At 40.6% G+C, this 21366-nt stretch overlaps 3 protein-coding genes across 3 annotated transcripts in view; 1 reads left to right on the plus strand and 2 right to left on the minus strand.

Moving 5' to 3' along the window:
• Positions 1-721: 721 nt before the first annotated feature.
• LOC137954030 (probable LRR receptor-like serine/threonine-protein kinase At4g37250) lies at positions 722-3747 on the minus strand. Its single transcript, XM_068801612.1, has 2 exons — positions 2011-3747; positions 722-1606 (listed from the first exon to the last, which is right to left on the minus strand). The coding sequence occupies exons 1-2, from the start codon at positions 3647-3649 to the stop codon at positions 942-944; spliced, it is 2304 nt and encodes a 767-aa protein (XP_068657713.1). The 5' UTR covers positions 3650-3747; the 3' UTR covers positions 722-941.
• Positions 3748-5626: 1879 nt separating this feature from the next.
• LOC137954031 (probable carbohydrate esterase At4g34215) lies at positions 5627-7675 on the plus strand. The gene is made up of 2 exons (XM_068801613.1): positions 5627-6781; positions 7085-7675. Exons 1-2 carry the CDS (start codon positions 6179-6181, stop codon positions 7400-7402), a joined length of 921 nt encoding a protein of 306 aa, XP_068657714.1. The 5' UTR covers positions 5627-6178; the 3' UTR covers positions 7403-7675.
• A 2501-nt stretch (positions 7676-10176) lies between these two features.
• LOC137953556 (protein MRG1-like) overlaps positions 10177-21366 on the minus strand; it is a 31117-nt gene continuing 19927 nt past the window's right edge. Inside the window, exons 8-12 of the mRNA XM_068800986.1 lie at positions 19795-19899; positions 19132-19211; positions 12238-12407; positions 11421-11505; positions 10177-10871 (exon numbers count right to left, since the gene is read on the minus strand). Of these exons, the coding sequence (XP_068657087.1) occupies positions 10781-10871; positions 11421-11505; positions 12238-12407; positions 19132-19211; positions 19795-19899 (531 nt within the window). The 3' untranslated portion in view covers positions 10177-10780. The remainder of the gene's footprint in view (positions 10872-11420; positions 11506-12237; positions 12408-19131; positions 19212-19794; positions 19900-21366) is intronic.

Raw genomic sequence — 21366 nt, forward strand, 5'->3', positions numbered from 1 at the left:
AGGGGCAAAGCATCTTCCTGTCCACACTACAAGAAGGGGCAGTCTTCCACTCTCCTTCTCTCTTAATTTTTTAAACAAAGAGAGTAAGAGACTGCCCCTCCCTTTCCTAATTGGCAAGGGTTAGAGATAGATGGTTTAAAGGCAGATCCCCTCTTGACCCCCCTCTACGATGAACATCAAAAGGGATGGAAGACTTCCTCCTCTGGAAGTAGTTCACCAAAAGGGATGGAAGATGGTAAAACTAGAATTTGACAATGTATTTTAAAATTACCTTTATTTTTATCTTTGTATCAATCACCTATGTTATCTTAGTGCACCTGACATCTCTTATGGTAAGTTACCAAACCTAACCCAATTTTGACCACGTCAGATTAGATTTCCTGACATGATCAAATCCATGTTAGGTCACTTAGACAAGGTTTTAGTAACTCCCAATCCACCTGCAAAATGGCCATTTCTCTCTCACAGAGTTCACTTTCAAACCAATCCAGCCCCAACCATTTGATAAAGATGTCCTTGTTAACTGCCCCTTTTGTCTCAGTTACCCTTTCAGTGGAATGGAAGCTTGTTTCAAGCTCTGGCTTTTGTCTTAGTAGTCCTTTCAGGAGAATGACAGCTTTATTTTCAAGGGAGAAAGGCCTCTTTTTGCTTTATGCGATCATGAGTGAGTTTCAGCTTCTTTAGCTTTATTTTATCACAAGAATTGCAGCCCAAACAGAGGTTAAAAGCATGGTGATATTTCGATAAATTAACTGTCAACCAAAATTAGAATTAGCACAAGCATCATGACAAGATCACTCTCAAATCAAACTTCGCCCTCAACCACCAACAACCCTTCTGTTCTTATCAAACCAGGTCGCGCCTATTGGACTAAGCCTTCTTCTTTGGTCATTAGAGACAGACCCATGAAGTTCTTTTGTGGGTCTTCAATGAGAAGTTCTTCAGATAAGAGGAGACAAAGTGGGAATTTTATCAAGCACTTGGAAGGCTTCTTTCATGCTCGGTCGCCTCTGAGGGATGGCGGAGGCGCAGCTGAACCCGAGCTTGAAGCAGGCCAGAAAGGCCTCTTCCCTCCCTTCTACTTCAGATCTCAACCCCACGTCCGCCATTCTCAGTACCGGGATCTTGTCCTCAGCGACGAATCCCGTGTTCCATTGGCTGAGTTCTTTGTCGGAGAATATCTTCCCGGAGAGGATCTCCAGTAGCACAATCCCGAAGGAGTAAACATCCCATTTCGGATTGGGCTTGAGGTATTTGAGAGACTCGGGTGCGTGGTAGGGTGAGATGCCGCCGGTCGAGCTGCTCGGACTGGCGGCGACGGGTGCGACCGTCTCCTGGAGGCTGTCCCTGGAGAGAGTAGATCTCTTGCTGCCGAAATGCCGAGCTGAGCTGTTCGTCTTGTTGCTACTTTCACCGGAGAGAAGCCTCTCTAGCCCGAAATCTCCGATCCTTGGCTCCATGTCCTGCCCCAGAAGGATGTTGCTCGGCTTAAGATTCCCGTGTACACACTTCTTGTCATGGAGATACGTTAGGCCCCGCGCCACTCCCTTTGCTATTCGTAACCGCACATCCCATGATAGATTCAGCGGCGACGAACCCATCTTCTCTGATGAGCAATGAAGCAAAAATCAGCCCAGTAATGGAAATAAACGAACAACGCAACCCATCTCAATTGCAAGCTCTTTCTCTTAGTTCAAAAGAGACAAGATAAGATCAATTGAATACACAAAACACCCTTTGCCAATCACCTATTTCTCCGCTTAATGCAGAGAGACAGGATTCAAAAATTTTCGAGATTAATGATAACCATGAGGTGCAGACAATGCAGTATAAAGGAAAGAAAACAAGTTTTTGCCCCCGATGCAGAACACGAAGATTTGGGGGAGCAATTAATTCAAATCATTGAGAGTTAAAAGCCCAACTCTTAGTAGCAGATTGAGTTAGATCAATCAACAGATTACTTGTGGAAGAAACAAATATGAAGAGGGTTTTAGTGTACAGTGTACTTACTGTAAGTGAGGCTGGCCAAGCTGCCATTAGGAACATAATCATAGATAACAAGCTTCTCGTCATCTCCCCAGTAAAACCCGCGAATTGGAACGAGGTTCGGGTGGCGCAACTTGGCGTACAACCGCACCTGGTTCTCGAAGTCCCTGAACCGCTCGACGCCGGTCTCGCCGATTCGGCGGACAGCCAAAGTGGTCCCATCCTCCAGCACTGCCTTGTACACAATGCTGGAACCCGTGGCGCCCAAAATGTACGCCGAGGCTTTGAGCAGCGTCTCCATCTCGAGCTCCGTCTCACCGTCGACCGTCACCAGGGATCCCTTCTTCTGCTCCTTCGGCCGATGGTTCTGCTCAGTCTCGGATTCCGAGCCGGTTGTGTCCGACGTGTCTTCTTCGTCTGTGCCGCCCTTCTTCCTCAAACAAGACCACCCAAGGCCGCCGGATTCTGGCGAAGACCACTCCTGGGTGACGGAGACACCTTTCTTGACCTCTTTCTGCTCGGCAGCTACAACTTCTACTCTTTTCTTCTTCCTCGCCTGATAAACGTACAGAAAAACCATCGCCAGAATCCCAATTCCTGCCAAGTTCCCGAAAACAATTCCAGCAATCACCCCCGGCTTCATCCCCCCTTGCCGTGGCTGCTGTGCGGGAGTACCTGCTGCAGCAGGAACAACCGGGCCGCCATTGTCTAAAGTTCTGGGTATGGCGGCTATCGCAGGAGGGGAGTTAGTTACGTTGGGCGGGTTGGAGCGCGTGGAAGGGATGACACACGGGTTCTTCAATGGCTTCCCACACAGATCGGGATTCCCAGTGAAAGCTTCCGCCTTCTGATCCGTTAGATCGCTAGGAATCTCCCCAGTGAAGTTGTTAAAGGAAAAATCAACAGTCGCGTTGGCCGGAATCCCCGACGCAAACTCCGGCGAGATCTCGCCGGAAAGCCTGTTTGATGACAGGTTCAAGTACTTGAGCCCATCCGCTGTAAATATATACCCCAGCGTCCCGTTCAAAAGATTCGAAGAGATATCCAACACTTGAACCTTCTGCAACCCAGTCGGAACATCTCCAGAGAAGTAGTTGTTACTGAGAGAGAGTATAGTCAGGTTCGGAAGCTTTTTCAAACTCTTAGGAATTTTGCCGGTAAACGCATTATCCGAGAGATTAAGACACTCAAGCGCCTTCAGTCCCCCGACGAGCTCCGGCAGTTCTCCGGAGATCTCGTTGTCAGCCAAAGCCAGTATCTTCAGCTCGGAAGCATTGAACAGCTGAAACGGCAGAGTCCCATTCAGGAAATTGCCAGACAAGTCAAGGTGCCGAAGATGCTGAACGAATCCAAGGTCCGGCGGTAGAGACCCGAGGATCTGGCTCTGGGGAAGAACAACAGCCACGACCCGAGACGCATAAAGGTCCTCCGGAATATCAGCGCAGGCGACGCCTCTCCAGGCGCAGGGGGACTCGTCGGCGTAGTTCCAGGAGTTGAGGACGCCGAGCGGGTCGCTGAGGATGGCGTACTTGAAGGAGAGGAGGAAGGCGGCGTCGGAGTTGAGCGCGGCGAGACGACCCGGATGAGTCAGTAATACGAGGACAACAAATAAACAAGAGAGAAGTCCGAGTCCCAATCCGGGATGGCGAGTGGAACAAGTCATAGTCGATGGAATCGGAACATTTCTCCGATTGTGACGAGGAAAGATCGAAAATATATGGGAAGAACGAGAGGGGAGAAAAGGTTAAAGGAGTTGTTCACCGAATCGATAAGCAGATAAAAAACAAAAAAACACGATGATAATTTATACCAAAGAGGAGAGAGATTACAGGGAAGACCCCGTCATCTGGGAAACGCTTACAGGAAAACCCAGTAGCGCGAGAAGCACTTAAGACGACTGTTCCTAACCCTATAAGAAAAAAAAAGAATTTAGTCATTATTGTTTAAAATTAATTAATAAAATTAAATTATCCTTTTTATTAACTATTTTAGGAATAATAATAATAAAAAAATTCTCAAGCGCGTCTCAGGTTTCAGTGGAGAGTGGAAACAGCTCACGGAGTCTTTTCATCACCGCTTCCCGCTGCAGAAATTAACGTCCAACGACGAGAACCCATTAAATTAACCTTCTCAGTCCTTGAAAAAAGTAAAAGATTTCGCAGAGGAATCCTTCGTTTCTGCAAGAGGACGCCCGCGTCCGTCCGTCCTTCCGACCACCCTATTTTGTCACTTCAAACCACGTTCCAGTAACTCGGACTTTCTTTTCCGGCATCTCCACTTCCACGGTTCCACCCCGCTACCGACGCCGCAAGCAACAAAACCTTTCTGAAATTTTCAAAAATTCTCCCGCAGGAATTTCAAATTTGGTGGGATGGGCAGCTCCACTACAATTTCTCCTTTTTTCGGTCGTTTTTCCCCGCTTTGGCTCCCTTGGTCCCAGAAATTTCCGACATTTTCCTCTCAGAAATTTGAGGGAAAGTAAAGACAAAATTATAAGTCTTGGCTCCTCTGGACCCTGAAATTTCCGACCAATTCCTTTCAAAATGATTTCCCACTAGAACAGGCACTAACACACGACATTAATTAGGAGAATTGGCGAGATTACTAAATTAATTCCTTACGAGTAAATGTTTTACTGCCAGGTATGGGACTTGGCGCCCGCGGTAAACGCTAAAACTGACCAGTGGGAGGCCCACGTGGAGGTAATGAGTAAAAGCTGTAAAGCGGCGTTTGTTTCATTCTCTCACTAGAATCGAGACCCTTCTCTCTCTCTCTCTCTCTCTACCCTAAGTACAGGAACCCAGTGCCCCCCAGCTTATTTAATTTGAGTTAGTACGTGGGTGGGATGGAATCGGGACTCGGTTTTCTTACTCCACTTTCTCTCTCTACATTTATTTATACCCACACGTCACAAAGTAAAAAAGGGTGGGGCCCAGCGTGTATGTCAGAGAGAGAGTGATGGTCATGGGATTAGAGAGACATCCACCGTCTTAGCATGGACTATGGGAATGTCCCTGTCAACAGCTTCGCTAAAAAACTCCTTTTCCGCTATGCGCGGTGGAATGTGGGCCCCTTTTTCGAAGGAGATACTTTACACGTGACTCGCTCATGGTTGGATTCTTCAGCATCTCCCCGGTGGCCCCATTTTGTATCGGTGGGTCCATCTGGAACGTGTAATTTGTCCGGAATGAAAATCTACCTGTGAAGTAAACATTTACTCGCTGACGAGGAGGAGTGGAAATGATGAGTAGAAGAGTACTTTTTCGCCGAATGAGAGGTGGGACCGGCGTCAATCTGCGGTTGCCTTTGAACGTTTGAAAGTAGTCACCCGTCGAAAAGCCTGATTCTCGGGTGACTGGACTCGAGCGAGCGAATGCCAGCCTCCCTCGCTAAGTCAGGAAAGCATGTGGGTCCACAGAGAGGAGATTGGCACATTATATGTTACATAAGAGTGTTACACGTCATATGTTACGTGAGCACAAACTAGCCACCAAAGTCAATTATTAAAATTGGAGTGGAGTGTTCATCAACGTGTCATTGAGATTCGGTGACTTTGAACCATGGCCATGAACTTGGAGTGGTTGTGCCGACTTCTTGTGACTTAGATGTGTCCCCCCAGAATGCCAGTCTTACCCTTCCATCGTTCTCTTCTCCGCAACGCTCCGGTCGGAGGAAGCCCACGAACCGCTCCACGCGGACATCTGCACTTCTCGCACGCCGTGCTCGCTCGCTACGGTAGGTTGGTGTCGTGCGCAGTGGGAGGGACGGCGATGGCCGAGTGGGATACGGGAGATGGTGCGGCGGGCGAGGGCGTCGACGAAAGAGGGGGACGTATCTGGGCGCTGCTGGGGTATCAGGGGGACAGCGACGGAGGCGGAGGCGTACAGGGGAAACGAGGAGAGGCGTTCGGACCTCGCGTTGCCGGATCTCCAGATGTGTGAGGCGGTGAGGAAAGCTTAGCTGAAGATGGACATCCACAATTGGACGTCAGTTTGATTCAGTTGAGTCTTTTCATTCTCCGGGTCGACTCGTCCGAATCAAGAAACCCGAGTAAAATGTAGCTTTGAGGGATCAAACCGGTGTTAATTACTAAAAGCACTTCAACAACCTCTACCTAAAGAGAAGCCAACTCGGAGTTGCTGGTTGCTACGTCTTCCTTCTCAAAGAAAAGCTTAGTCTAGTCTTCTCCAACATGCCAGGCCAATTGCCTCGCTTCTTCTTCCTCCTTTTATCTCTTTCTAGCATCACGATTCTTTATGGTAGCCAACCACAGTCCATCCCCGACGGGAAGAATGTATTCATCCTGGCGGGGCAGAGCAACATGGCCGGAAGAGGAGGCGTTGTCAATGAACACTGGGATGGCGTTGTCCCCAGAGAAAGCCGTCCCAACCCTCTGATCTTCCGACTCAATGCTCGTCTTCAGTGGGAGCAGGCCCGCGAGCCTCTCCATGCCGACATCGATCACTGCAAGACTAATGGGATTGGCCCCGGAATGGCCTTCGCTAATCAAATGATTTCAGACGATAAATGGATGGGTGTGGTGGGTCTTGTTCCCTGCGCCATTGGGGGGACTAATATATCCCGGTGGAGAAGAGGGGGGGATCTGTATCGGGATTTGGTGCTGCGTGCCCAAGAGTCGACGAGAGGAGGAGGAGGTATAAGAGGTTTGGTGTGGTATCAGGGGGAGAGCGACACCAGGGTGGAGGTAGATGCGGATTCCTATGGATGGAAGATGGAGAAATTGATCAGAAACCTGCGTTTCGACCTGAATTTCCCTACCCTCCCTGTAATTCAGGTGATTATTATCACACTCAATCCCACCAACTTCTCGTTCTCCGTCTTAATTTTCTTTTATTGGGTTGAAACTTGAAATGATGAAGCAAACCAAGCAATTCAAAGAATTTAATCAAAAGAAAATACACCCTCTGTTTATTCTCTCTTTTTTTTTTTCCCGTGGAAACTGAATACAGTTGAGTGATCTTGACGGCAAAGGGATGGAATAGGAACAAGAGTCCAGTTTGTTTGACTGAAACTTCAATTATTTATTTGCTCCAAGATCCATGTTCTGAAATCTCTATTTAATTCTTCCTCTGCGCAGGTAGCTTTAGCATCTGGGGAAGGACTTTACATTGAGAAGGTGAGAGAAGCTCAGTTGGGTGTGGATCTGCCTGGAGTAATCACAATTGATGCCAAAGGATTGCCGCTTGAAGAAGACAAACTGCACCTCACAACAGAATCTCAGGTGAAGCTGGGTAAGATGTTAGCTGACGCCTACTTGAAGCACTTCACCATCTTCCTTCCTATTCTCTCCTCGCCGGATGCTCTCAATGTGGATAAGAGTTCGGCAAGCCAGTTGATCTGGACTCCATCTCTGGCCATTTTATCTCTGGGATGGAATTATTCTGCATTATTTTAGCCTTCACCAGGCGCCTCAATTGAATGTAAATTCTTTCTTCTGTATTTATATATTTTTTGTTGGGGAGGGGATAACTGGGAATCCATCCAATCTCTGCAGTTTATTTTCAGCTTTCCTATTCACTATAAAATTCATAAAATGCACATTTTGAGGCACACTGGAGGCATTGGAGAAGTGCTCCTAAATGAGAGCCCCAATGTAGCTATCCTAAACCCTCTGCTAACTTTCATTTGTTGGCTACTTCAAGCTGTGACCTAGGCCTATACTCCAAATATGAACAACTAGATAAAATATAAATTTTATTTTAAGTTTTGAAATTTATGAAATACACATGATAACTAATGGATGATGTCATTACTTTTACAAAAAATGATCAAACTTTTGATTCATAATTTCCAATCCATTTTTCAGTGTAAAATAATATGAAAAGAAGCATCAAACTCGGTTTTGATTTCATTGTAAAAGTTTTGAAATACATCAAATACTTCTGACTTCTCTTGGTAGTACGACTAAAGTCATCAATAAAGAAAAAAATATTTAAAACTAAAGAACACTGAATAGGGTTGCCGTACATCTGAGTAAACAATTTCAAACAAACATACCACTCTTCGTTTGACTTAAGAGGAACGTAGTCCGGTGATACTTGCTCAGTTGACCAAAGTCACTTTGAAATGATAAACTTGAAGGGAAATTAGAAAACAGTTGAACCAACTGGGGAAAGATATCCTAGTTGTAGATGCCATTAGAAGGGCAAGACTACATTGGATGGTCTTCTAGGTGATGTAGTTTACCTCTCTCATATGTGGAACCAATCATCCTTCCTGTGGTGAGATCCTGAAGCACAAGGTGATCGCAAAAAGGTCATTAAACAATTCACAGATTTGTAAGTTGGCTAATTGACAATAACTTAAGAGGAAATTTAGAGACAAAAAGTATAGATTGAGGTGACATAAATGGAGATGGAATAATATTTCTCACTCCTTGAACTGAAGACACTGACCTATCAACTAGTGTAACATCTTTAACAACAGAGAATTCCTTCAAGTTATTGAATAAGGAAGACATTCTTGATATATGAGTTGAGGCTCATGAGTCAATGATCCAGATGGATAAAAGACACACTTGTAAGGCTGACGTACCTGAATTGGCAAGAGTGACAATGGAAAGTGTAGGCTGAGGTACATATGTTGAGATGGGAGATGTGCCTATCAACTGAGCTATATGCTAGGCAAGTTGTTGTAACTCGTCAGGTGCACATATTACAATGCCTACCACAGATCTAGTAGGGCTTCAGTATTGTCATGAACCATGGAATTTACTAACACAAACTTACCAAACTTACTCTAACACTTATCTGATAAATGATTTGTACAACTAAAATTAATGCATTTCCTTTCACTTTTACCACTACTTCGGCCTCATCCTCTACCAGAACCATCTTTGCCTCAGCCTCTAATACTCCCACCACATCCTCTAATAAACTCTAAATGACTTAAGAGTGTTAAGTGCTGATGCTCTCAATAATGGCTGATTCTACACGACTCTGTTAAAAGAAATAGATAGTGATGGGACAATGTCTAAGATAAATAACTGGGCCCTGACCATATCAAAGTTTGGTCCTAACCCATCCAAAAACTTATCAACATGTAATTGCCCCTATTGCTTTTGGAGTTTCCTTTCATCAATAGCCCATCAATAGCCAAAGGTTGATTTCTTGTAGAACATCTAGTAACTCGTTATTATAATTTGTAATAGATATTTCACCTTGCTTAAGGCTGAATAGCTTTGCATATAGTTCATTAACACGGGACAAGTTACTTTCCTGTGCATGTAGTGACTCAAGAACATTCGTATCTTTTTGACAAAATAACCAACTCATGAGTTGGCTTTCCTCTGCTTCCCTATCATCAATAATAGGAATCGGTGGATCATCCCTAATAAACTTTGACCAATTTGGCTGTGAGATAAATGCAAATCTGTTTGGATCAACTAAGGCAGTTTTACCCATTCAGCCTTTCTGAAGTTACCAGAATTGCAACTTTACCTTCTACGCTTCCAAATCCTTCGAGGGGTGATAACTTCACCAAAATCAACCATGAGCACAAACAGTAATCAAAACAACCTTACTAAAACAAGATATATGTGAGGCCCACTTTACGAAACTAGGGCTAACTCAAAACATGCTAGTAGACATCAATAGCATACATGGCATATGAAATATAGAGTAACCACCCTTAAATCAACAAAAGATTGCATAATTATGATGATGTCAGCCAGCCAGCCAGAGAGTGACAAGTATAGTAACGAGTCTATGCACCACATAGATATCAAGAGACCCCCTTAAGAGTTCTAATTAAACATATAGTTACAAAAATAAGTTGTAGAAGCCATCAACCCTAGGGTTATAATAATACAAAAAAAAAAAAAAAAAAAAAAAAAACATTCAAAAGATCTCTCCACTCAAAGCAAACCTCAAAATTGAAGAAGTCATTGGATTCAATGGAGGGAGAAGTGAAGCTTCACATACTTGTATCCCAGATCTACAATTCTGATACCATGTGAAATTATGAAATGAAGAGGATTGAGGGAAGAGATAAGCAGAGAGAGAGAGGAGAAAAGGTGGTTGTGAAAGAGCCAAGAAGCAGTTCATGTAAGGATTCAGATCTACCCCCAACTCATCTTATTACTTTAAGTGAAAATAGAGTACAAAAATATAAATACCCTTATACAATTAACTCCTTATAACTCCCAATATAGACCTCCAAATTACATGAACATGAAATCATAGAGACATGTAAACATGCTGAGTAAGATAGTACCTTTACTAGGAAATACAGATCATGTAAAATTACTAAACTGCCCCATATACTGTTTTCTAACAGTTACCAAGTCTCATATTTTCAATCAAACCTGCGTCCCTCATCCCGAGAAGCTGCAGTAGCTTGCAAGAAAATAACTTTAATATTGCAATGGAATGAAATGCATTGTAAAGGAGAAATGTTCTTCTTTACCTCTACAACTCAAGCTAGTCTAACCTTTTTCACCCTCTGCTGCTGGGCGGATCTCCATTTAACAAGGACACTAGCAGATCTAACACCTTTATAGACTAATCTCTTCTTGATTACATTTAATACCTTGTAAGGAAGAATGTCCGAGATGTTTCGGAAAAGATCTGGAAAACTACAGAATTGAAATAAGAGAACTATACTAGTTGGGTCTAAGATTTAAGCGTTTGTCTGATAAACTGCAGAGATACAAAAATAAAAAAATAAAGGACAAAGGTATCCTTCATTTGGCTCATGAGTTGCATATCTAGATGTACAACACAAATTTCAACATCACGTATTATCTGGAATGTGTATTACCCTGAAGGGCCCGTCAATCATTCTGATCCTCATCAGTCTCTCCCGTACTCTTGGAGCCATCATAACTTGAAAGGAACAAAGCACTCTGATTTTTCTGAAGGTACCTGCACAGGAATTATAGAATTTCGATAATGTTAAATTGGTAAGTTCCACACAAATCAGTAGACACTGAAATTAACACATCTGTCTAAACATTGAGATACTTAATAAAGCATGGTATGGAAAAACACCCAAAAGTTAAAAAAATGATATTATAGTACACTGCAACTAAATCAAACGACTAAATGTTAGACAGAACTAAACAAAAGTAAATCAAAAAGGTTTGCAGGCATGTTAAATCCTCTAACATATGAAATACTATAATGGCAAATGAGTCAAGTAGTCTACAATTAGCTATTCCTAAGAGTGTAGCATATTCCATGGAAGATGTCAAAAGCAGCTAGTAAGAAATTATCCATTGGAATAAAGCTCACGCTCTATATTCTCTGTTAGCATGATATGTTATCTCAAACAATCAGAAAGTTTTATATATTTATGGGCATTCCACAGCTAATAAGTATACGTATACTTAGAAATAAGAAGCAAGTTTATAGGACTTAAAAAGTCTACCTAATAAAACACATAAACGAGTAGGAAAAAGAGGGAAACCTTACTTGAGAAAGTCAAGTAACTTCTGTTGCAGCAGTTTTGATGCTTCCTCCTCCATGTGGACGTAAGCCAATAACTCGGGCAGCTTCACTGCATACAAAAAAGATATCATTTAGCTTCAGATGAACAACAGTTCACACACTATCTACAGGTAGAAGTTACAACCATTTTTCTTCTCAAATTGTCAAGCTGTCGAGATTGACTGTAAATAAGAATACTAAGGTGGAAGCTATTATGTAGCTTTAAAAATGGACACTTTAACAAACATGACTTAGAAAAATCCTCCATTCAAATTTGACTATTTTAGAACCATTGGTGAAAGACAATGCAATTTTCTGAACCAAATACATTTCAGGACAAAATTTTTGCTAGCTCCTATCCAAATGCACATGCGAGCATGTAATTTCCATATGAAACACAAATTTGCTTACTCCGTCCAAAGTGCATTTTTGGAAAATGACAATGTGCTTTCTTGGCAGGTAGGAATTTTGTTACGAGGAATCATTGTAAAGTACGACAGAGAATCAATTCTTATAATAATCATTACGATACACTCCTACAATGATTGAGATGTTAATCATGGAAAATTGCCATTAGGAACCTTATTACTTTATCACTCCATTAAGAGTTGAAGCACAGCTCATGTCTTGGTTATGCTGCAACTGATGCCATATGGCAATCTAGTTGCAGTTTTCTGGAGAGAATATAGTTTCAACCACTTCAAACTACCCCAAAAAACATTCATCATCACAGAAAAAGCATTAAAGTAGTACAGAAAGAAGCAGAAAAAACAAACATAAAAGTCACAGATAAGGAACATACCAAATAATCGAAGTAGATGCTCAGCACCATATATAGTTGATGGAGACACATTATCTGCAACTGCTTCACGATACTGTTGACGTTCCTTTTTATATAGAAGCATTGCAGGCAATGCCTTGTCAAAGTAACCTCGAAGTCCTTTCAGAATTTCTCCCACGGATTCAGCAATCCTAAACCAACAGTAGAAATAATGACGATGACACTTGTACACTTAACAACTTATTGAAGTTTTGGCAAGATCATCTAAATAATTTTAGAAAAGGGTATTTTATTATTTGTGTGGGAAAATGCAGTACATGTACAGCTATGAATACAGCATGTACAACATGTGGGAAAATACAGTCCATGTATAGCTGAGAATACAGCATGTGCAGTATGTGGAAAAATACAGTACAGCTATGAATATTTGACTTTCTTTAGTGATTGTAATTCCTGATTTGTAGGGATTAGATTTTTTATTTGATTCTAATTTGTATCTCCAGGATTAGGTAGTTACCTAACATAGTGACACTATGATGTACATATAAATCATTATAATTTGTTTTTCATTAAGTTTTTAATACAATAACCAAGTTCGACTGTCATAGTATCAGAGCTTTAAGTTCATTTTCTAGTGAAGTCGTCACCAAGTCATGAATTCCAGTATACTTTTTTTCTCTCTAAAATACGTCTTCATTCACTGAAACCAGCGACACTTCAGAAGTTTCTTTAACCGACAACAACAAGTCTGCCACAACAGGAGAATTGCAAAATATTCGGGCACCATATAGGTTGAACAGGAAAAAATATCTAAAGTGGTCTCAATTGGTCCGCACGTTCCTGAAGGGAAGAGGAAAACTGAGTCACCTACTTGGCACCGGTCCCAAACAAGGTGATCCTAAATTTGATGTTTGGAATGAACAAGATTCTTTGGTGATGTCTTGGTTATGGAACTCTATGTTACCAGAAATCAGTGATACATGTATGTTTTTTAGCACGACCAAAGAGATATGGGAAGCAGTCAACCAGCCCATTCTAAAGTTCGTGATGCTACATAGATCTATGAGATCAAGACAAAAAATTCAGTTGCTAAACAGGTAAATCAATCAGTCACAAAATATTCAAATTTTTTGAAGAACCTATGGCAAGAGATGGATCATTGTCAATGCATCCAGATAAAATGCAGTGAAGATGCAACTATCCTTAAGAGGTATGTTGAAAAAGATAGAATTTACGAGTTTCTTGCCGAATTAAACATTGAGTTTGATGCCATAAGAGTGCAAATACTTGGAAAAGAGGATTTGCCATCTTTGAATAAGGCAATAGCAATTGCTCTTGCTGAGGAAGGAAGAAGGGGTATTATGATTGAAACTCTCACAGTAGAGAGTTCAGCGTAGATGTCCAAAATTCTACTATGAAGAGTTATGGCTCTGAGCAACATCTTGATAAAGGCAGTGGGCAATAGATCTGTCAAGACCATCCAACAAGGACTCTTTGTGGTGTACATATTGCAAAAAATTATGCCATACCAAGGAGAAGTGCTGGAAACTCCATGGCAAGCCTCAAACAAGAGGACAGGGACAAGTGCATATGGCAAACACACAGCCAAGGAATGAAGAAAACTTCCCAACAACCGAATTCAACAGAGAGGAGATTGAAAAATTGGGGACATTAGAGAAGCCGCCTACAACAAGTACTTGTTCTTTGGTGTTCTCAAGTATTTCTCCTCCCTCTTTTCATGTTTCCTCTACTCATGTTTTTAATACCTCGGATAAGGTCTCTTCCAACTCCTGGGTCATTGACTCAGGAGCTACAAATCTCCTTGTCCCAGCAATAGAAAAATAACCATGGCTGACCAGGGGGATGTCTTTTTGAGTTTTTGCCTTACACTTGAATGTCCTCCACATCCCAAAATTATGCACCAATCTTGTGTCAATCCAAAAACTCACTGTTGATTCTAATTGCAATGTGTCATTTTATCCCCCTCATTATGTGTTTCAGGAACAGGGTATGCAGAGGATGATTGGACGTGCCAGGGAGAGAGACGGTCTTTACTATCTTGAAGAATCGAATGGACAACATAGAGTTAAGAGTTTATCACCATTATCATTCCTTTATGAGTTATTTAAATCCAATAAAGACGAGATCTAGCTTCAACACCTTCGTCTTGGTCACCTTGTTAGGAATTAGACGCCTTAATTCAATACTAACGAGAGCAATAATAATTGCAGAAGAAGAAAAAGCAAGCACGAAGAACACAAGATTTATATAGGTTTGCCTCAAGGTGAGACTACGTCCTATCTTCTGCTGCTGCAATATTTCACTATGAAGATGAAATAGATTACAAGAGAAATCGCACAAACTCATGTTTTTCTCTAACCTCTCTCAGCCACAACTGATGATCCTCCAAGATGATGATAACCCTAACAACAACTCCCCCAAATATAAAGAGAAAACTAGAGCAACCATAGTACAAGTGTAAAATCCCCAAACTACCTTTAATGAAACAACAATTAATATATCGTGAACCTCAAAATTAGGCTCCACAACTAAACAATCATCTTTTAAGGTTCTCAAAATAATGTTTTCTTCATTGTTCAAAGGTTTAGCCATAGACAATTTTCACTATGATGTGTGTGAACTTGCAAAACACAAACGTGCTTCTTTTCCTATCAGCAATAAAAGAAAGAAGTTCCATCTTTCATTGATTCATAGGGATATTTGGGAACCTTTCACTATTGCTAATGTTTCAGGGCCACGATGGTTTGTTTCATTTATTGACGATTGCACTCGTGTGTCTTGGATTTTTTTGTTGAAAAATAAATCTGATGTGAGTGTGCTAATTCCAACTTTTTATAATATGATCAAAACTCAATTTGATGTTGGGATAAAGATTTTTCGATCTGACAATGCTAAAGACTTTTTCAACCAATCTCTCTCTTTATTTCCAAGAAAAGGGTACCATACATGAATTTTCTTGTGTTAACACAACCCAACAAAATAGAGTGGCCGAACGCAAGAATGTTCACCTTTTAGCCATTACAAGGGCTTTCTTGTTTCAAAAAAAATGTCCCAAAACAGTAATGGGGGGAAGCAATTTTAACGACTGCTCATCTTATCAATAGGCTCCCTACAAGAGTTCTAGATTTCAAAAATCCAATGAGTGTTCTCCAACATTTCTTTCCAGATTTTAATGCATCCATTAATCTTGTCCCAAAAATATTTGGCTACATTGCATTTGTTCATGTTCATTCTCAAAACAGGAGAAAACTTGACCCTCAAGCTCTTAAATGTGTCTTTGTTGGCTATTCCTACGCAAAAAAAGGGCTACAAATGTTATCATCCTCCAACAAGGAAATTCTATGTGTCTGCTGATATTACTTTTGTTGAACAAGATCATTACTTTACTAGTGCCTATCTTTAGGAGGAGAAATATTTCATAGAAGATAAAGAGAGGGATTGGTTTCCCCTTGAGTTTCCAACCGTTGTCTGAGAGCCAAACATTCTGCCAAACACCACATCCAAGTCTAACTTGCACTTAAAGCTGAGCCTCATACATCCAAGTCACAAGGAATGTTACATGGGATGCAAACTCAAAACTCTAATGGTCCATTGCAGGTTTACTCAAGGAAAAGAGTACCAATCTCTCAACCTGTGCCAGCACAATCATCCGATTCTGCTTTTGGTCATGTCAAGGTAAGTACTCCGCCTGATCATAACATCCCTGAAACACTTGAACAACAAAATTGTGATGTTCCTATTGCTCTTAGAAAAGGAGTTAGAGCTTGTACCAAGCATCATCTGTATTTGTTCGTATCCTATAAGAATCTTTCTCCTAACCACAAAGCCTTTCTTACTAGTCTAAATGAAGTTGTTATTCCTAAAACATTATCTGAGGCATTAGAAATGAGAATTGGAAAAATGCTATGAAGATTGAGATGGAAGCAATTAAGATAAACAAGACTTGGGACTTGGTAAGGCTGCCAAGAGGGAAGAAACTAGTTTGGGTGCTGATGGGTATTCACAATTAAATACAATTCAGATGGATATTTGGAAAGGTATAAGGCAAGTTTAGTCGCCAAAGGGTATATTCAAACCACAAACTTTGTGATGCTCCAGAGGACATGATGGTGGATAAAAGTTCTTATCAAATACTTGTGGGGAAGCTAATTTATTTGTCACAAACCAGGCCTGATATAGCTTACGCTATAAATGTGGTGATTCAATTTATGCACAATCCCAAAGAGTCACATCTCAAAGCAGTGCATAGAATTCTGCAGTACTTGAAGGGTACACCGGGCAAAGGAATCTTGTTTAAGAAAGGAAAAGCAATGACTCTTGAAGCCTATACGGATGCGGATTATGTAGTAGAAGATCGACCTCGGAGTATTGCATTTTCTTAGGAGGCAATCTGGTAACTTGGAGAAGCAAAAAAACAAAATGTGGTTACAAAGTCCAAGTAGAAGCTGAGTTTAGAGCAATGGCTCTTGCGATTTGTGAACTGCTATGGCTAAAGATAATCTTGGAGGATCTGAAAGTTAGGGAAGGTCCAATGAGGTTATATTGTGACGACAAATCAGCCATCAATATTGCACACATCCCAGTACAACATGACCGTACCAAACACATTGAAGTTGATAAACATGTTATTAAGGAGAAGTTGGATAGTGGCCTAATATGTGTTAGAGTGGTTCCGTCCACTCTTGTAGGCGGTAGCTTTCCGCACCTAACAGATCGGTCTGTTGGGTAGTATTGGCTAGGCATTTGACATGGTATCAGAGCTGGGCACGCCACTTCCTGCCTTCGAATCCCGTGAGAGAAGGTCAAGAATGGGCGGGGTGGGTGTCAGAGTGGTTCCATCCACTCTTGTAAGCGGTAGCTTTCCGCACCCAACATATCGGTCTTTTGGGTGTATTGGCTAGCCGCTGTCATAGTATCAGAATTGGGTGCGCCACGTCCCGCGTTCGAATCCCGTGAGAGGCGGTCAAGAATGGGCGGGGTGGGTATCAGAGTGGTTCCGTCCACTCTTGTAGGCGGTAGCTTTCTGCACCTAATAGATCGGCCTGTTGGGTTGTATTGGCTAGCCACTGTCAATATGTACTCCTTTTGTTCCTACTAGTGATCAACTTGTCGATGTACTTACCAAAGGATTGTCTGGTACTGTTTTTCAGAGAATAACAAGCAAGCTTGGAATGGATGATATCCATTCATCAACTTGAGGGGGAAAGTGAGAAAATATAGTCTGTGTATAACTGTGAATACAACATGTGCAGCACGTGGGAAAATACAGTCCATGTACAACTGGGAATATTTGACTTTCTCTAGTGATTGTAATTCCTGATTTGTAGGGATTATATTTTTTATTTGATTCTGATTTGTATCTCCAAGATTAGGTAGTTCTTATACAATCTGTTGTACATATAAATCAATGTAATTCGTTTTTCATTTAGTTTTCAATACAATTACCAAGTTCGACATATTTTGTCAGTTTGACTATTTTCATTTAATGGATCTGCTCATAGTTTATCTCAAATACTTGGACAGAAACAGTAATAATTGAAAAATATGATTGAACAAAAAAAATCACTATCGTGAGAAAATGGAGCAGCCATCAGACCAGACAGGAAATCTAGTTTTCATTCTCCGGACTTGGTTAACTGCTAGGTCATTGGCATGACTTAACCAATGAAGACATGAATACAATAATGATGGTTCATATGTCAAAGAAGAACAGTACTCTTTATGAAAAAACAAAAAGAACTATACTCCAGCTGGTCTGTTCAGTTCACACAAAATATTCATTTTCATGTTTTTTAATTACCCAAACAAACCGCATTATGCTGTATTAATATAGCTTTTGCAGAAGCAGGACTGAGTATAGAACAGCTCAGTTGGAAGCATAAACTTTGCCAAAGATAAGACTTCATTGTAATAATCTTGTCAATAGTCTACTTGTAGAGAGGAGAGTAGTAGAGCCATCTTCAAGCGTAGCATTATAATGAGGTCCACCTGAAGTGAAAGAAAAAAAAACTGACAGGGAAAAAAAATTTCAGTGTCTGACCTTTTCTTTCTTTTGTAATTAAATTTACCAGAGTTTGAATAGCAGAAAGCGTTTTTGAAAATGTGGCAGTGCAGAGAAGACCAGCAGCACCTCCCCTCCCTCTTGCAAGAAAAAGGAAGGGGAAGGAAAGATGCACCCTCCCCCTCCTATCTGCATGAACAGGAGATGGAAGGAAGGGAAAGGAAGGGTGGCCCCTCTCCCTCTCAACCATATGAATAGAAAAAAGATGGATGAGAGGAGCAACACACTTCTCCTCATTTCTTGCATGGAGGGACCCCTTACCCTCGCCTCCCCTTGTGCAAAGAAGGGAAGAGATGTTCTGTTCAAACTAGCGAAGAAAGCTGGTATTTTACCTCCAATTTTTTAGATTTTAGAACCAGAAAAAGTTCCAATAACCATTAAACCTAGTTTAACCAGCCAGTACAGACAAGTCCAGAGAACACGGCTACACAGTGAGATAATGGTTTTTTTCTTTTTCAATAACGGAATGATGGTTCTTGCAAATTCAAATAGTTGTAACTTTAGTTCACCAGAATCATATTCATAGAAGAAAGGAGAACCAGAAATGGTATAAGAAAGAGTCACCATCAAATGAAAAGTAGAATTCGCAACTTCAAGAAAAAAAATAGTCCCTTCTTCTTAATCCTCAAATATCACCAACAGGAAACATAGCTCTCTCAGGCAGAATGTAACACAGGAACAAGAAATCTATTCAACCATGAAATAACGACAGAGCCAAAAAAGGGGAAGATGTTTAGCTTTCTTCTTAATTAAAAATGGTGAAAAGGCTTTAAACAAGCAACATAGGTAACAAATAATATAATTTCAAGCATTATATGCCATTTGAAACTCACGTGCCATCTTTCTTCAGCCTGTAGTCAAGATATTTCTTGAATATCTCATCCACATTTGGTGAGCGTGGGAGTTTAACTAGCTGCAGGATAGAATAATCAAAATTAGTTCTACTTCCAGAAGACAGAAAATTTTAAATAGTTAAGCAATGATCATGAAATTTTTTACCACCAGATAATGGAGAGATATACACTGCATGGATCATTACTTAATTGCATTCGACCCAAGAAAATTTAACCATCTATTTTTCTTTTATGTCATTAAAGCATCTAAATTTGAACGACCGTCTGAAACAGGTAAAGGACTCACTTGCCTATAGTAAGTGAGACAAAGTGTTTCCCAAATTTAACTACAAGAAGTTCATAATTGTGTGGTTCAACATATTCATATTATATATTTTTTTGAGAAAGTCGTTCCTATTAAAGCATGAAGGCAAACAGGAACAAAACAAGTATCATTATAAAGGGAGAGAGAGAGAGAGAGAGAGAGAGAGAGAGAGAGAGAGAGAGAGAGAGATGAGAAAAATGCAAAGCAGCTTTCCATACATTCTTAATATATACACATATATAAACATGTTTAATGAGAAAAATGGGCCTGGTCATCAATAATTGATCTTTTAGAATGTGCAGGGGGAGAGAGAGAGAGAGATGAGGCAACTGCACTACCTTACCCAGTTGAGTAACATACTCCCAGTCATCAACAAGCTGTTTTCTGAGGGTCGATGGAAACTGGATTTTCACAAGCTTCTCTGTAGATCCTGTATCCTTCTCCTGCCAAAAAATAAAGGAAAACAAAATTAGCGTCAGAAACTTAACAGAGAATGTATCCAAGAAAAAGTAACTAGGTGGGATAAATTTGATATTTTCAAAACATAAACATAACTAAGAAAACTAAAGAAATCAGTTCAATAAATAAAAGAGGTGCAATTAATGGTTACTAGCAACATCATACCTTTACTCTAGAAGGAGGTATCAACTTTGTTAGAATAGTCCTACATAGGTCCAAAATTAGAAAGATCTTGTCCTGAATACTTAGAAGCCTCAAACTTTGGCTAGTCATTTCAGAATGGAGCTAGCCAACTTTAATAAGTATTGAAGCATACTCTCGTACATGGATCTCCACCCAAAAATAATCCACATGTTAGAGTAAAAAAGAAAGCCAACAAGTGAGAGAGTTTTAGAATAGTCACACATATCCAAGATTAGAAAGATTCTATACTTTTCACCAGGGAAGAAGCCTTTTAACTTTGGCTAGTTATTTTTGGATGGACTGAATCCAATTTTAACAATTTTAAAACCATAACAGCAAATTACTATAAATTTGAGTGGAAGAAATAGAATAAAGAAGAAACAGGAAAGAGAGAAGAAGAAGAAGAGAAGAAGAAGTGCTGCAGTGTGCGGCACTCTTCTTAGAGGTCAGAATTCGACCTCTCTATTTATTAAATTGATCACTTAAGTGAAAATTTCTTAGAGGTCAGAATTCGACCTCTCTATTTATTAAATTGATCGCTTAAGTGAAAATTTAATACAACATAAATACTTCTCCAAACTCAATTACTTGTATCACCTTGTATATACATGATATAAAACTAAACACAATGTACATCATAAATAGATGAATATTCATCTAACACTCGAGAGAAAACCAAGTGTGTAAGATACCCAAAATACCCTTGATACTTACAACTTTAACACTCCCCCTCAAATTGGAGCATATTCATCTAAAGCCCTGGCTTGTTACAAAAAATCTCATAATCTCATTTTCCAAGAGCTTTGGCAAAAACATAACCAAGTTGATCAGTAGACTTGACATAGGGAGTAATCACCGCTGCAGTCATGGTTGTATCTCTAATAAAGTGACAGTCAACCTCCACATGTTTAATCTTGTCATGAAATACATGAACTTGCAATAAATGCAGCTTGATTGTCGTAGTACCTAGTCATAACCTCTTTAATAAGGAAGCCTTATTCTTGTAACACAAATTTCACCCACAAATGCTCACTAATTGAATAAAACATTGCTCTATACTCATCCTCTATAGTGGAATGGGCAACTCCATCTTGCTTTCTGTTTTTCCAACTTACTAAATTGCCTCCAACAAATACACAATATCCAAAGTAGTTTTTTATCCACTTTAGAACTAGCATAGCCAATATTAGAATACCCTACAATCGATAAATGTCTCTGTTAGGGGTGAGCATCAAGTCGGGTATTCGGGGGAATCAAATCCGAAAACC

Source organism: Aristolochia californica, unplaced genomic scaffold, assembly GCF_029961685.1.
Source record: "Aristolochia californica isolate CCGP_79_NKW_82.1479 unplaced genomic scaffold, dmAriCali1.0.hap1 SCAF_16, whole genome shotgun sequence".
In the NCBI taxonomy this organism is placed as follows: domain Eukaryota; kingdom Viridiplantae; phylum Streptophyta; class Magnoliopsida; order Piperales; family Aristolochiaceae; genus Aristolochia; species Aristolochia californica.